Here is a 15,164-nt window from a genome sequence, read left to right as displayed (position 1 = left end):
GTACTGCCATGTGTTTCTGTTTACTGACTGCTGACAACAAATGACACTTGCATTATTGTGGAAACAATATTAAAATATGCTGCAGATCGACTGATGTCAAGGATATGTGAAATGGAAGACTTTAATACAGATCAGAATTATTAAACATGGTTTCAGTAGAGGAAGAGAAAGGTAGACCAATTAAAGCGGCATGCACCGACTAATAAATCAAGTGTAAAACAACCCTGGAAACATAGAAACGTGAACCTCAGAACTCTGTTCAAAGCAGAACATTCCCATCATTCAATATGCCAATAATCGTTTGTACTAACAGATCAATAGGCTAATGCGCTGGGAAATCAGAAGCTGTACTATACATTGCGTTTGTAATAAATACTTTTTAAAAAGGATATAAATCAGACACCCTTATTTACAGCTGTTTACATCACCTGTAATAGTTCAGAAAAGTGAGAAGGCTAAAAGTAATAAAACACTTACCATAAGATAAAAGCAATTTAACACTCTCTAATTTTCCATACTGGGCAGCAATAAAGAGAGGTGTGATTCCAAAGTCATCTTTGCTCTCTTTGTCAACCCCTTGCTCAAGCAGCAATTTCATTATCTCAGTAGAAGCCTAAAAGAAAGATATTTTTGTTAAAAACATTTTTTTAAACAAGCAGCATATTAATCTTTATCATGAACGGTCTACTTTCCTTAAATGTAAACGTTTGCATTCTGTAATTTTATATAACACAAATTTATTATAAATTTGAGGTACAGTAGTTAGGAAATGCCTATTTTATATTCACATGCCATGTGAAAGTGGTTCTTTTGACATAGTTAGCTCCCACTTTTTGCTTAATGCCTGATATGATTTCAAACTGTAAGTACACTGGGTCGTAGGTTGAATACCACAGTTCAGTACTGGGAGAAGATGGCAGCCGTCTAAGAAGCACGGTCGGGAGCTCTGAGCCCTACAAAATCAACATGACGCAGGAATCTAACAAAAACGGAGGAAAAGAGTGTCAAATCAAACTGGTGCATTCAATAGTGAAACGCAGTCGGAAAAAAGCTATTGAGGTACCTGTTTCTCGGTACTGGTGAGCGTCGTAGTTCTAAGGAGAAATCTCGCTGTATGAACGCCCTTCCGAAGACTGAGGTTTGAGGCTCAGGACACGGAGAAGCGAAAATGAGAAAGTGGAGCCTGAAGGGGCGGCGCACCGCAGAGCGGTTTAGTCGGCTGGAGTGTGGGCGGAAGGAATTGCGGCGTGCCCTAACAGCAGGAGAGCCGCCGCAAGGGTGTCGTTCCAGTGTAGAACCTCAGCTCTGGCTGAAAGAAGAAAAAAAGATCCCGGCGGTTGCCCAGACATTGAGGAAGGTGAGCAAGTGGTTTTCACGGCTGGGGAAGACGGAGGAAGACATCAAGAGTCTCGTAAGCACCGCAAGTGGGTAAGTGAGAGGGGGACGTGGATCCAGCTGCAAGGTGAGGGGCAGTGGGAGCACTAAGGACTTGGAGCACCCGGCACGAGCTAAGACTCTAGCAGGATGTGGAACAGTAAGTTGCATAGGGGGTGGGAATACAGAAACTGCAGCAGTCCCCCACCTCCAAAACAATAAATCAAGGTCCACGGCAAACTAGTGAAGTGGAAGGTGGCTACTGTCTTAGAAGCAGACACCTTACAGCTAAAGCGTCTCAAAATTTTCAGAAAGGGCAATCTATTATGGGCACAATAGCCACCAAGGATACAAAAATAATAAAGAAAGCGCTGGTTTCAGGGCAACCGCAAGCCTCGCTGTCTAGAGCAAGTCAAGCAAAACTAAAAGCGCCGGGCTTGAGTAATTAACAAAAAATAACGCTCTCCCTAAGATCCTATTTTAAAGTTCAGGAGAAGCAGAAGGACGACAACAAAACAAACGGAACAAAAAAGGGGGTCAAACAGAAACCACAAAAGAGAACAGAATTACAATAATTTGAGAGAGGTGCTGCACATCGAAACTGTATTAACAGAACCCACCAGAGAAGTAGAAAGAAACACAGAAACAATGGAAAACAATAGGTTCAGGGTACTTTCGATGGCAGAACAACAAGAACCAGCATTAGAGAATCAGGTAGACACTGAATCCAGATCACAGCCTCAGGATCAAGCAGATAAACAACAGGGACAACCACTATCCATCAACACCAATACCGAGAAAATAATGGAAATGTTGATAAAAGAAATGAGGGCTAATTTTGCAGCCTCTGAGAAAAATCAGACAAAGATACAGGAAGCCTGCGAGGCGTTTGATCAAAAGATAAATATTCTCGTAGACAGAGTTGCACTGTTAGAGGAAGAAGTGGAGGCGCTGAACAAAAAAGTTGAGGTAAACCAAAAATAAATTAACTTACTGAAAACTAAAGAAAAATGAGATCCGTGACAAAATGGAATCCTTGGAAAACCATGCGAGGAGGAACAACCTCAGAATTCTCAACGTGACAAAAAGGCCTTAAAGGGGAAGACATAAAAAGCTTCACAATTAAATTGTTGGAGGAAATAATCCCCTGGTCAAAAGCGGTAGATCTCTCTGAGGATATCCAGAGAATCGAGATTCATTTGGGAAAGGGAAAACAAGGAAAAATCCATGGAAAATTTTAATTAACTTTAAGACACACAAACTAAAAGAAAGAATTTTAAATGAAGGTCTTAAGGCGGGTTCCTTCTCAAAAAATGACTGGTCATTCAGAATCAGATCTGATATCCCCAAAACAACCCAAGACAGACTATAGGAACTGGGTCAGTTCATGCAGCAATTAAGGACTCTAGGTGCAACAGTCCAAATGCGCTTCCCTTCCTCCTTGAAAATCATGTGGGGGAACAAGATGCATAAAATAAGGGATCCAAAGGAGGTTGAATGCTTCATTGAATGTATACAAGCACAACAAAAGGAACACTCTTAAAAAACGGAATAAAAAGCAACAAAATTAGTTTGACACAAGGGTAAGGAGCTCAAAAGGGCAGAGACCTGCCCAGAAGAAGAATAAAGGAGGCTTCTCCAGGGAGGGGGAGAGGGGGTAATGCAGGAAAATCACGTAGGAAAATGTCAGAAAAAAAAGCACAGGGTGGGGAGCATAATGGGGAAAAAATGAAAAAAAGTTTTTAAAAAGCAATATAAAGGAGGAAGGGTCTCTTGAAAAGTACCAAATGAAATAAAAAGATTATACTAAATATCGCCAAAGAAATCAAATAGATGGCAGATAGTATCCTGTTTTGGAACACACATAGCCTCAGGATAAAAAAACAAAAGCAAAAAATCCTGGAATACTGGAAAACAATTGACTGCGAGATAAGATTATTACAAGAGACGCATCTGCTGAAAGAAGAATGGGCGAGAATTCTTAAAATTAAGAAGTGGGTTGATTCTTGTGTATGCACAAACCAGGAGTGTTGCGTAAAAGGAGTGGTGATATTATTTTAAAAATCCCTGAAAGCAAGGATTGAATCAGCAGAGGTGGACTGGAAAGGAAGATGGGCAATAGTGAAAGCTAGGATATACAACAACCTGTACATGATAGTGGGGTACTATGGCCCTAATATGGACGATCCAGAGCCTCTCCAAAAAGTATATTCTCAACTTCTGACCACACAATCACCCATAATAATGGGGGGCGATTTTAATATAATGCTAAATCCGAAAGAGGACAGATTTCCGGTCAAGACCCGCCCCAACTTACCAAAAATGAGGGAGTGGGATGGTATGTACATTAAGGATTTAGGGCTTATAGATATATGGAGAGAAAAAGGAGATAGGACCCATAGATTTAAACTACAAAATAAAAGACTGGGGCATTCGTCTAGGATAGACTTTTTTCTAATAGATAGAAGCCTACTAAATAGCACACAAAAAGTAGAGCATATACCAGCCCATCTTTCCGACCATTTGGCAGTGCTCCTGTGTCTCACTTAAAAAACCACTCCTTCCTGCTCAAGGTGTACAGTAGATAGTCATTTTCGCAGATACAACCCATACAGCACTGTTAGCAAGGGACAAAGAGTTGTTTTTCCAGTTGAATAAAGAAGGCACCACAAAACAAATTGCTTGGGATGCGTACAAAGCTTTTATCAGGGGGAAAATAATCTTGCTGCGTGTAAAAATAAGAATAAAAGGATTTGCATCAAACAGATGGAAAAAGAAATAGCAACTTTAGAAGCAGAGTTAGCTAAAAGGAAAACCACGCAGGAAAAATCAAATATAGAGGAGATGAGGAAAAGGAAAAAGGAGGATCTGGCGGACTATCTGGAAGCAATCGTTAGGGATAGATGGGAGGCCAGTAAACTGTCGCATTACGAATACGGCGAAGGATGTGGCAAATTATTGGCCTGGAATACATAAACAGAATTAACGAGCAATAGGGTAGCAAAAATACAAAAAGGAGGTCACTAGGAGAATAGCTTAGAGGATATCAAGATTAGACAAGAGTTTGTAAAATTCTTTGACAACCTTTATACTGAAGAGACCTCAGTTACTGCGGAACAGATAAACAACTCACTGGACAAGGTAACAACCCCCTCTGCGTCCCAAGAGCAAAGAGCACAACTTAACCAAGAGATCACAAGAGAGGAAGTTATAGAAGTCATCAAAAGGTTAAAAAAGGGAAAAGCAGCTGGCCCGGATGCACTTCCGAATGAGCTAACCTAAACCTTAGAGAAGTATTGGCCACCCCTCTGACGGAATTCCTGAATGATATTTTTTTAGGTAAAAAAGATTTTCCAGACTCCTGGAACGATGCAATCATTCGTATCTTAATACAACCAGGGAAGGACCCAGTCAAATGTGAATCCTATAGACCAATTTCACTTTTAAACGCGGACTATAAACTATACACACAAATATTAGCTAAGAGATTAGGAAGGGTGGCAGGGTCGTTAATACATCCAAACCAAAAAGGTTTTATTAAAGGAAGGCAAATACACAAATTAACTCACAAACTAATAAGCGCAATAGACGTAGCAATTCACCAATCGGTACCCTTATCAATTATAACTTTTGATGCCGCAAAAGCGTTTGATAGGGTTAGTTGGCCTTTTTTGAACGCAAACCTAGCAAAATGTATTCTTGGGGATACTTTTCAAGATGCAATAAAACAGATTTATAAGAACCTCTCAGCAAAGGTTCTGATGAATGACAGTCTCACAGACAGGATAACGATAAAGAGAGGCACGAGACAAGGGTGCCCCGAATTTCTGTTACTTTTTAACTTATATATCGAACCTCTAGCATGTCTACTAAGAAATGAAGAAATAATATCATTTAAATATCAAGGCTGGGAGAAGAAAGTAGCATTATATGCAGATGATTTGATGGTGATCGCTAGTAACTTAACGGCTTCTCGCCCTAAAGAACAAGTTACTTACCTTTGGTAACGCTTTTTCTGGTGGATACAGTATCTGCCTGTGGATTCCTCACCTTGTGAATATCCCCTGCGCCAGCAGCATTCGGAATTTTTTACGTAGCTCTCCACGCCGATGAGGACGACGTCACAATAGCACGGCTCAGCACGCGGTTCCGCTGACGTCACTGGAGCCATAAGAGGACCTCGTCGGCGTGATGACGTCAGTTCCGCCCTTTTTTTCCCCGTGCCTTCAAGGCACACGGACGGACCGACATCAATATATATACAGTATACACATAACATTATATTCAAACCAACACATACAATGTGAAGTCAATGCAGGAAAGCAAAAGAAATAACACACTTCCTTTGACAGTAACAGATAAATTTGTCAGATTAACACCATTATAGGTATACAAGGGTGGACAACGGGGAGGCGGGTGGGTCAGTGAGGAATCCACAGGCAGATACTGTATACACCAGAAAAAGCATTACCGAAGGTAAGTAACTTGTTCTTCTGATGGATACATCTGCCAGTGGATTCCTCACCTTGTGAATAGATTCCCACAGCAGTCCCCACTCCCGGAGAAGGGTGTCCACCCTTCTATACCAAAAAGTCCTGAAGGACAGAACGTGCAAAGTGTCCGTTCCTCCTCACCTCGGTATCTAAGCAGTAATGCTTCACAAAAGTGTGGAGGGAGGCCCAAGTTGCCGCTCTACAAATGTCCTCCACAGGAACACCTCTAGACAAGGCAGAAGACTTTGCCCTGGTAGAATGAGCTCTTATACCCTCTGGAGGTTCCTTACCGGCCGAAGAGTAACAGATCTTGATGCACAAGATAATCCATCTGGAAAGAGTGCGCTTGTGCACCGCTCTGCCTTTCCTGCAGCCAATGAAGCCCACGAAGAGCTGGTCATCCACTCGAAAGTCTTTAGTTCTATCGAGGTAAAAACTCACCACCCTTTTAGGGTCGAAGCGGTGAAGCCGCTCCTCCTCCGTGGAAGGGTGAGGGGGCGGATAGAAGTTAGGAAGGGTAATGGACTGCCCCAGATTCTTTCAGCATGAATAGTCAAGAACGGGGGTTTCGAACTCAGAGCTTGAAGCTCACTTACCCTCCTTGCCGAGGTAATGGCAATGAGAAAAACTGTTTTAAAAGACAATAGCCTTAAGGGACACTTGTGCAAAGGTTCAAAGGGAGAACCCATCAAGTAAGTTAAGACAAGATTTAAGTCCCATTGAGGCAGAATAAATGGAGTAGGCCGAAATTTGTTGGTAAGGCCCTTAATGAACCGTAACACAATAGGTGATTTAAACAAGGATGGCTGATCTGGCAAGCAAAGGAAAGCCGACAAAGCCGATAAATAACACTTAACAGTAGCTACAGCAAAACCTTGCTGATCTAGAGAGAGAGCAAACTGAAGGATGTTGGATAAACGAGCCCTCAAAGCGTCAATAGACGTCTCCCCACACCAATGGACAAATTTGGACCAACTATAGGAGTAGATAGATTTGGTAGAGTGATGCCTGGCAGACAAAATCACTTCCACCACATCAGGCAGGAGAGAAAAAGAATTCGGGTTGCCCCTTTCAATCTCCAGGCATGAAGGTGTAAGCTCTGGAGGTGGGGGTGTAGAACCTGCCCCTGTGAGAGGAGGTCTTCCCTGAGAGGGAGATGGAGCGGAGGGCACGAGGAGAGGTGGAGAAGATCTATATACCACACCCTTCTTGGCCAATCCGGGGCGATCAATATGACTTGGGTCCGGTCTTGGCGAATCTTCCTCAGAACCCGAGGAATCAAGGGTATGGGAGGAAACGCGTAAAGGCGATGTGAGTCCCATCTCAACTGAAAAGCGTCCCCCAAAGCTCCCTGCATCGGATACTGGAGACTGCAGAATGATGGGCAGTGAGCGTTCTCGTGAGTGGCAAACAGGTCCACCATAGGAGTTCCGCACGTACGAAAGACGTGATGAACCACATCCGGATGGAGCCTTCACTCGTGGTCGGCAGAGAACTGCCGACTGAGACTGTCTGCACGCACGTTCAGAACTTCCGGCCAGATGATTTGCCATCAGACAAATCTGATGATCCTGAACCCAGGACCAGGAACGGAGAGTCTCTCTGCAGAGACAATGCGACCCCACTCCTCCCTGCTTGTTGACATACCACATCGCGGTAGTGTTGCCCGTCAGGACTTGAACCGACTGACAGCGCATGGAAGAGAGGAAGGCGTTGAGTGCCAAACGTATCGCCCGCAACTCCAAAAGGTTGATGTGAAGCAAACTTTCCTCTGAAGACCAAAGACTCTTGATTTCCGGATCCCCCAGATGCGCACCCCACCCTAAAGTGGATACATCCGTTATCACTGTGGCCACCGATGGAGGTAAATGGAAGGGCTTTCCTTGAGACAGATTGCCCTCCATGCTCCACCAAGACAGATCCGCTGCAGCTTCCCTGGAGATCCTCACAGACTCCCCGAGATCTCCGTAGTGCTGATACCACTGCCTGCACCACTGGAGCGCCCTCATGTGCCAGCGTGCATGGTTGACCAACAGAATGCAGGAAGCAAACAGACCGAGCAGACGAAGGACCTTCAGAACTGGAATGACCACTCCGCCTCTATGAACAGGATACGCTGAGAGGGCACCAGGTGAGATTTGGGCACGTTTATCGAGAAACCCAATTTGTACAACAGCTGAGTTGTAACCTGCAGATGATGAAGCACCTTCTCTGCGACTCCGCTTTGATCGGCCAGTCGTCCAGATAGGGGAAAACTGGAATCCCCGACCTCCTGAGATGGGCTGCCACCATTGCCATCACCTTGGTGAAGACTTGAGGTGCAGTAGTAAGAGCAAACGGGAGAACCGCAAACTGATAATGTTGCAACCCTACCGTAAAACGGAGATACTTCCTGTGCGACTCCAGGATCGGAATATGAAAATACGCATCCTGCAAGTTGATCGACACCATCCAGTCCTCATGTTGCAGCGCTTGAAGAACCTGCGCAAGGGTGAGCATCTTGAACTTAACCGTTTTCAGAAAAAGGATCCAGGATTGGACGTAGCCTGCCATCCTTCTAAGGGTATCAGGAAATACCGGGAGTAGCATCCCTGACCCCTTTGCCGCTCTGGAACCACCTCTATCACACCTTTTTTCAGTAATGTTAGGACTTCCTGCTGCAGGAGAAGAATGTGGTCCTCCGAACAAGCACCTTGGCAAGGAGGGTAATTTGGAGGAAATTCCCGAAATGGAAGAGCATACCCATTTTCCACAAGATTTAGAACCCAAAGGTCTGTAGTGACCCCAAAGGTCTGTAGTGACCGATTCAAAAAACTTGTAGAAAATGGGTAAGCCGACCCCCCACAGGACCAACATGATCCAGAATGGTGGATCTAGGGCTGCTTTGCAGTGGTAGGAGGGAGGGAGGTAGAGGAGGAGGAGGGCTGACGACCTCGTGAACGACCTCTGTTCCTGCCCCTGTAGGTCTTATATACGGTATTTTGCTGCTGAGGCTGCCTGTAGGTCCGAAAGGACGATCTCCCAAACCTCTGTACCTCCTGTAAGAGGAACCTCTAGACTGCACCTGCAGGCCCAGAGACTTAGCTGTGGCTTTGCTGTCCTTCAACCTTTCCAAGGCTGCATCTGCTTTCGTTCCGAACAGTCCAGAACCATCAAAGGGTAGGTCCTGAAGTGTTGCCTGCACATCTGGAGAGAACTCCGACAACTTAAGCCAAGCACTTCTTCTTGTGGCAACCGAGGAACCCATGATTCTGGCAACGGAGTCCGCAGTGTCCAAACCACTCTGAATAACATGTCGTGCAGCTGCTTGAGTGTCCGACAAGACTTCATTAAAATTCTGCCTGTCCTCCTCAGACAATTTAGGAGCCAGGTGTTTTGCAGAATCCATCAGGGCGTGGATGTAACGGCCTAAAAGGCAGGTGGCATTTGTGGACTTCAAGGCCATACTTGCCGAGGAGAACACCTTCTTGGACGACTGATCAAGCTTTTTAGACTCTCTATCACTAGTAACTTGAGGAAAAGCTCCAGAAGACTACTTCGAACAGGCAGCTTGAACCACCAGACTCTCAGGAGAAGGCTGGGATGTTAGGAAGTCCGGATCTCCTGGAGACGCCCTGTACCTCCTAGCAACAGGTTTAGACACTGCTGGAGCCGAAAAGGGCTTACGCCAAACCTTTATAACAGGCTCAGTGATGACATCATTAAAAGAAAGCAAAGGTTCTACCACAGTGGAGGGGGAATGAAGAACCTCTGTCAAGATGTTGGACTTAAATTCAGCCGTTGGGAGTTGCAAGTCTAAAAGTTCAGCTGCCTTCCTTATGACAGTGTGGTAAGGAACCACATCCTTAGAGGGAGCATCTGAAGGAGGAGAAAGCTCCCATTCTGGGGACATATCAAGACCACTTGCCTCCTTTAATTCTTCAAACCAGTCATCTGACTCTTGAAGTTCATCCGCTTCCATTTCTTTTGCCAGATACCTCTGCTCTTCCAAAATCCTCTGCGCCTCCTGCCTGGATCTTATCCTCGGAACCGGCGTCGGCGGCGCCGCACACGACTCCGACAGAGCCGGAGCCGGTGTCGAACACGGATCCGGAGGCACAGCCTGAGTCGAACGAGGTCGAGCTGGAGCCGAAGATGAAGGCAACAGCGTCAACGTCTTCGGCGCCGGGAAATGCCAGGACGGCGCCACTGGAAGGAAAGGCATAAAGGGAGCCTGAGCATAGGCCTGAGGAACCCCCAAATTAAAGGCCATTGGACCCATGGGACCCGAAGGTGCTTCAGAGGGGTAAATTGCTCTTGAAAAGACACCATACATGGCATTCAAGTAATGCGATGGGTCTTGACCCGGGCCAGGGAAAGGCGGGTAAGGGCTCGATAAAGGCTCATGCTGAGGCATTACCGGACTCGGGCCAATCGGCGCCGACGGTGGAGCCAATGGAGTTGAAGACTCATCAGATAACGGAGCCTCTTCCACCGGAACCGGAGAATGTGTCGGCGTCGGAGATGGAGCCGGTGCTGGAGAATGCTCAGGAGAAGCTGCAGGCGAGGCTGGACAAACAGGTGAAGCCGGATTCGAAGGAGAAGGTGAAACAGTCCTTACGACGCCGAGGAACTGGAGAAGTCGATGTCAGAGCCGTCTCCTTATCTGAACGGCGTAGAGAGCCGTGCCTCTTTTTCTTCGATCTTGAAGCATGACCCGACGTCGACTTCGAACCCGCCCTCGACCTGGACCTCGATCGCCTTCGACCACTCTTCTCCTTCCTCATCTTCGCTATGAACAGCTTGGCCTCTCTCTCCTTTAAGGCCTTTGGGTTCATCTTACGGCAGCAAGAGCACCCCTCGACGTCGTGATCCGACGACCGGCACCAGACACAATCTTCGTGCGGATCCGTGATGGACATATGTCCTCCGCACTCTCTACAGGGCTTGAACCCAGACTTCCTCGACAACATCTTCAGGAAAGAAGCAAGAGAGGACCAGAAACAATCCAGAAAAACAAAGTAACCAGACAAGCTACGGAGAGTCCTAGAAAACCGTTAGCGTCGACGGCACGGAAAAAAGGAAACTGACGTCATCACGCCAACAAGGTCCTCTTATGGCTCCAGTGACGTCAGTGGAGCCGCGTGCGGAGCCGTGCTATTGTGACGTCGTCCTCGTCGGCGTGGAGAGCTATGAAAAGAATTCCGAATGCTGCTGGCGCAGGGGATATTCACAAGGTGAGGAATCCACTGGCAGATGTATCCATAAGAAATAGAAGACATTATATAACAATACGGGAAAGTCTCAGGCTACTTGGTAAACCAAACAAAATCTGAAATTCTAGAATGGAATACCAACTCCAAAAATCCTATGGTGAAGGAAAAAATAAAATATCTGGGGATAGACCTTACAACGGATATAGAGGGAATAGCCAGTATGAATTTTGACAGAATTCATAAAGAGGTAAGGAACTTGCTTAAAGTATGGGGAGGTCTTCCTCTCACCTTCATGGGGAGATAGAACATAATCAAAATGACAATACTACCAAAAGTCACTTATTTTTTCAGCACCATTCCGCTAGAATTCAAGATAGATTGGATAAAAAAACTACAAGGAGAATTAAGTAGTTTCATCTGGGCCACTAAAGGGGTAAGGATTAGCTGGAAAAAACTGAGAAGGAAAAAGGTACAAGGTGGAATTGCAAGCCCAGATATCCTAGAATATTGCAGGGCTTTCCAATTTAAAAATATTAGGAAATTAATGGACAGTTTTGATTCATATCCTGTATATCTGAAGGCACTAGTCAATACAGAAGGAAACCATTACCTCTACAAATTTGGGCACCCCAAATATTTCAAGACGATTAAACTAAAGACCCTAAGGTCGGCTGCAAAACTTTGGTATGAAATAAGAACAACTCTAAAAATCCCGTACTACAGCAAGTTTGCACCAATCTGGGATTCCCCTGGAACCCCAGAATGTCTCAGGGATAAGCTAGCAATTCCCCTGAGGGAAGGTAACATCAGTAAATGGGGCCAGCTAATAGAACATAATTCGGTTATAGAATGGGAAGCCCTAAACGAAAAGACCCAGGGTACGCTAGCGAGATTCAAGTATTATCAATTAACCAGCTTGTTTAAACGCCAAAAAGAAGATCACCCCGGGGATGGCAACATCGAGAAAAGGATGCAGGGCAACAAGACCATCAAAAAGGAAATCTAATACTGGTACTGGGCTCTCATACAAGCAGGGAAAGGAAATGCTGGAGCTGGATATCCATCATAAATGGCAAGTATCAATGGATACATGTTGGCGAATTTTGAAATCTGCTCCTCTGAGAAAAAAATCACTTGTTTACCACTCACAGAGCATACTGGACCCCAAAAAGGTTGTCTAAGATCAACAGTCAAAAGGTGAAAAGCTGCCCTAAATGCGGGGAAGAAGGAGCAAGTGATCTACATATGTTCCGGCAGTGCCCCCAACTGGAGGAAGTTTGGAGAGAGACGGGTAAGACCCTTTCCTAAGTTGTTGAAACAACCAGTTGAGGTAAGCATGGATATTGTTATTTTCAGGATAAGTCAACATAATCCAATTTACCCCAAGCTGAGTAAAGATCAGGAGAATATTCTATTTCTATTAATATTGTTAGCCAGAAGAGAAATATGCATTAAATGGGTTAAGAATATACCTCTAACACATAGAGAATGGCTGGCCTCTATCCAAAGGGTATACATATTGGATAGAAAAGGGAATATGAATAAAAGGTACAAATTCTGGAACATTTGGGAACAATACAATCAAATGCGTGCTATACTGTCCAACGATTAGGCAAATGCAATAAAGATTTCAAGCAGGGTCTTGAACAAGTCAGAGTGACTAGCTCTCCCCAGTACCAATTTTGCGCTGGAAGCGGACAAAAAGGGGCCTCGAAGGAAGGAATGCTTATGGTCACTGTTGAGGATCAGGAAGCAGAGAGTGAACCTTTCCCTTACCTCCTCTCTCACATCCCTAACGATGGCCCAGTTGAACGAGTGGTCCTCTCAGCCACCCTCACTGACCAACAGCAGACTGATTGCAGCCAAGTCGTAAATCAGTTTTCTTTGACCCTTGGTCTGACAAACTGCTGTACACATGACGTGGACACTAATGACAGTCTACCTGTCAAAAACAAAATCTACAGGCAGTCTGATCGTGTCAAAGAATGCATCAACGATGAAGTGAGCAAAATGCTGGAATTGGGTGTCACTGAACCCCCAAAGGGCCGCTGGGCCAGCCCAGTTGTCTTAGCCCCCAAGCCTCATTCCCTGGGTGGAAAGAAATAAATGAAGCTACGTGTGGACTACATTCTCTCCGCGTACAATGCGGTCACCCAGGAGAACTCCCTTACTCAGAACAGATGGGTCAAGGGGCCCCTGATAACTCCAACTCCCAAAAATTGCTCAATGAGGACAAATAATAAAAAATAAAAAGTAAGTACACTGGGTCCCTGCTAAACAGGTTCCCAGTGCCAGATCTCTTTGCCAAGACTGTACCACGATAGGCACAACTTCACCACCCTTATAAGTCCCTAGTAATTTGTACCCTAGTAGCTAGGGCATGGGTACTGAAGAGGGTCCTCTAGGGCTGCAGCATGTATTATGTCACCCCAGGGAACCCTCACCGAGACCATGCACACTGCCACGGCAGGCTGCATGTCTTGGCAGAGAGAAATCAGAAAAGTCAACATGGCACACAGACACTGCATGAGATAAAGGTTAAGTCACCCCTTCTGCAGGCCTTAAAGCCCTAAGACAGGGTGCACTATATCCCATGTAGAGACATATCTGCATGAGCAGATATGACCCAGCAATATCTGAGCCATTCTTGGATATTTCTAAGTGCACATGGAAGCTATAAAGAGTACATGGATTGGAAACTTGTCATTATGAGTTTCCTAGCTCCAGGATGGCTTCACTGTACTCTAAAAGATTTGGTACTGTCTAACCCAGTAACCTGGAGAGATACAGACAAGAGCCAAATATCAATGGGATTAGGGTGGAAGCCCTAGAAGAGACTGATGCCACTATCGACATAGTGACTGAGCAACTTGTGTCCTCAGATCAATAACTGCTTGGAGAGACCTATACAGTCCTCAATGATGACAATCAGGCAAAGGTGCATTCAATGTCCTTAGATTGGGGAGGGGTTAGTGGCCTCAACAGAGTAGTGGTATCTTCTGTTATCACTGTACAGTGTCTGCTTGGCAATGATTTGGAGTACTCAGCATGGGCTGAGGTAGAAAAGAAATCCCATGCAGCAATGCTGAGAATACCTAAATGGGTGTGTGTGAAACCAGAATACAGCGAAGAACCCAGGTGAAAAAGAAGTGTTGGAGCCTGTAATTAAGGACCAACTTTCCAAGAAAAAGGGCAAGAAGTCTCGGAAGCCAGCTTCTATTCAGACACCAGATCAAGTCCCCTCTCCTCAGGAAGATGACTTGAAAGCCCCACAGGGAACTGAGCCTCAGGAGCTTGGGCCTTATACGGCAGAGCTTTTGGGCCCAGGGGGACCCTCTAGGGAAGATCTGTGCCAGGGCAGAGCACCTGTCCCACTATTGAAATGCAGAGACAGCAAGCTGCTGATCAGGAAAAGAAAAGTGTTGATGGTTCCCAAAGGACCTATTGGGACGTCCCTCACTGCTATACACTGAGGCCAGAGGCTCCAAATCTGATGCCACTCGGAGAGTGGTAGTGCCCCAGCAGTTTAGAGAGTGTCTCCTAACATTTGCCCGTGACATTCCCCTAGCTGGGCATCTTGGCCAGACTAAAACCTGGAGTAGGTTAGTCAACCACTTCTACTGGCCAGGAATGTCCCAGAAGGAGAAGTAGTTTTGCAACTCCTGTGCCACCTGTCAAGCCAGTGGCAAGACAGGTAGCCAACTAAAGGCCCCCTTAATTCCACTTCCAGTGGTTGGGGTACCCTTTGAGAGGGATGGGATTGACATTGTTGGTCCCCTTGAACCCTCAAACAGCATCAGGAAAACGATTTATATTAGTGGTAGTGAACCATGCCACTAGGTATCCTGAGACAATTCCCCCATGGTATGCAGTGGCCATAGCCTTCCTTAGCATTTTTACTAGGGGTTGGGTTTCCTAAGGAGGTAGATCAGACAGGGGTACAAACTTTATGTCTGCATACTTGAAACATATGTGAACTGAGTGTGTGGTGACCTATAGGATGACTACACCATACTATCCGCAGACAAATGGGCTTCTTGAAAGGTTTAACAAGACCCTGTGATTGGTGGATTCACTGAAAAACACAGAATGAGATGGGACG

The 15,164-nt window shown here is 45.5% G+C and overlaps 1 protein-coding gene across 3 annotated transcripts in view; it reads right to left on the bottom strand.

Annotated features, from left to right (window-relative positions):
- Positions 1-15,164, bottom strand: part of ASB3 (ankyrin repeat and SOCS box containing 3) — a 529,701-nt gene that overhangs the window by 230,504 nt on the left and 284,033 nt on the right. For all 3 annotated transcript variants that reach the window (XM_085612718.1, XM_085612720.1, XM_085612719.1), the window contains exon 6: positions 478-613. In XM_085612718.1, coding sequence (XP_085468844.1) covers positions 478-613 — 136 coding nt within the window. The remainder of the gene's footprint in view (positions 1-477; positions 614-15,164) is intronic.

The sequence above is a fragment of the Triturus cristatus genome, chromosome 6, assembly GCF_964204655.1.
Source record: "Triturus cristatus chromosome 6, aTriCri1.1, whole genome shotgun sequence".
Classification (NCBI taxonomy): Eukaryota; Metazoa; Chordata; class Amphibia; order Caudata; family Salamandridae; genus Triturus; species Triturus cristatus.
The sequence above is the reverse complement of the archived record's forward strand: the minus strand, read 5'-3'. Positions and strand labels throughout refer to the sequence as shown.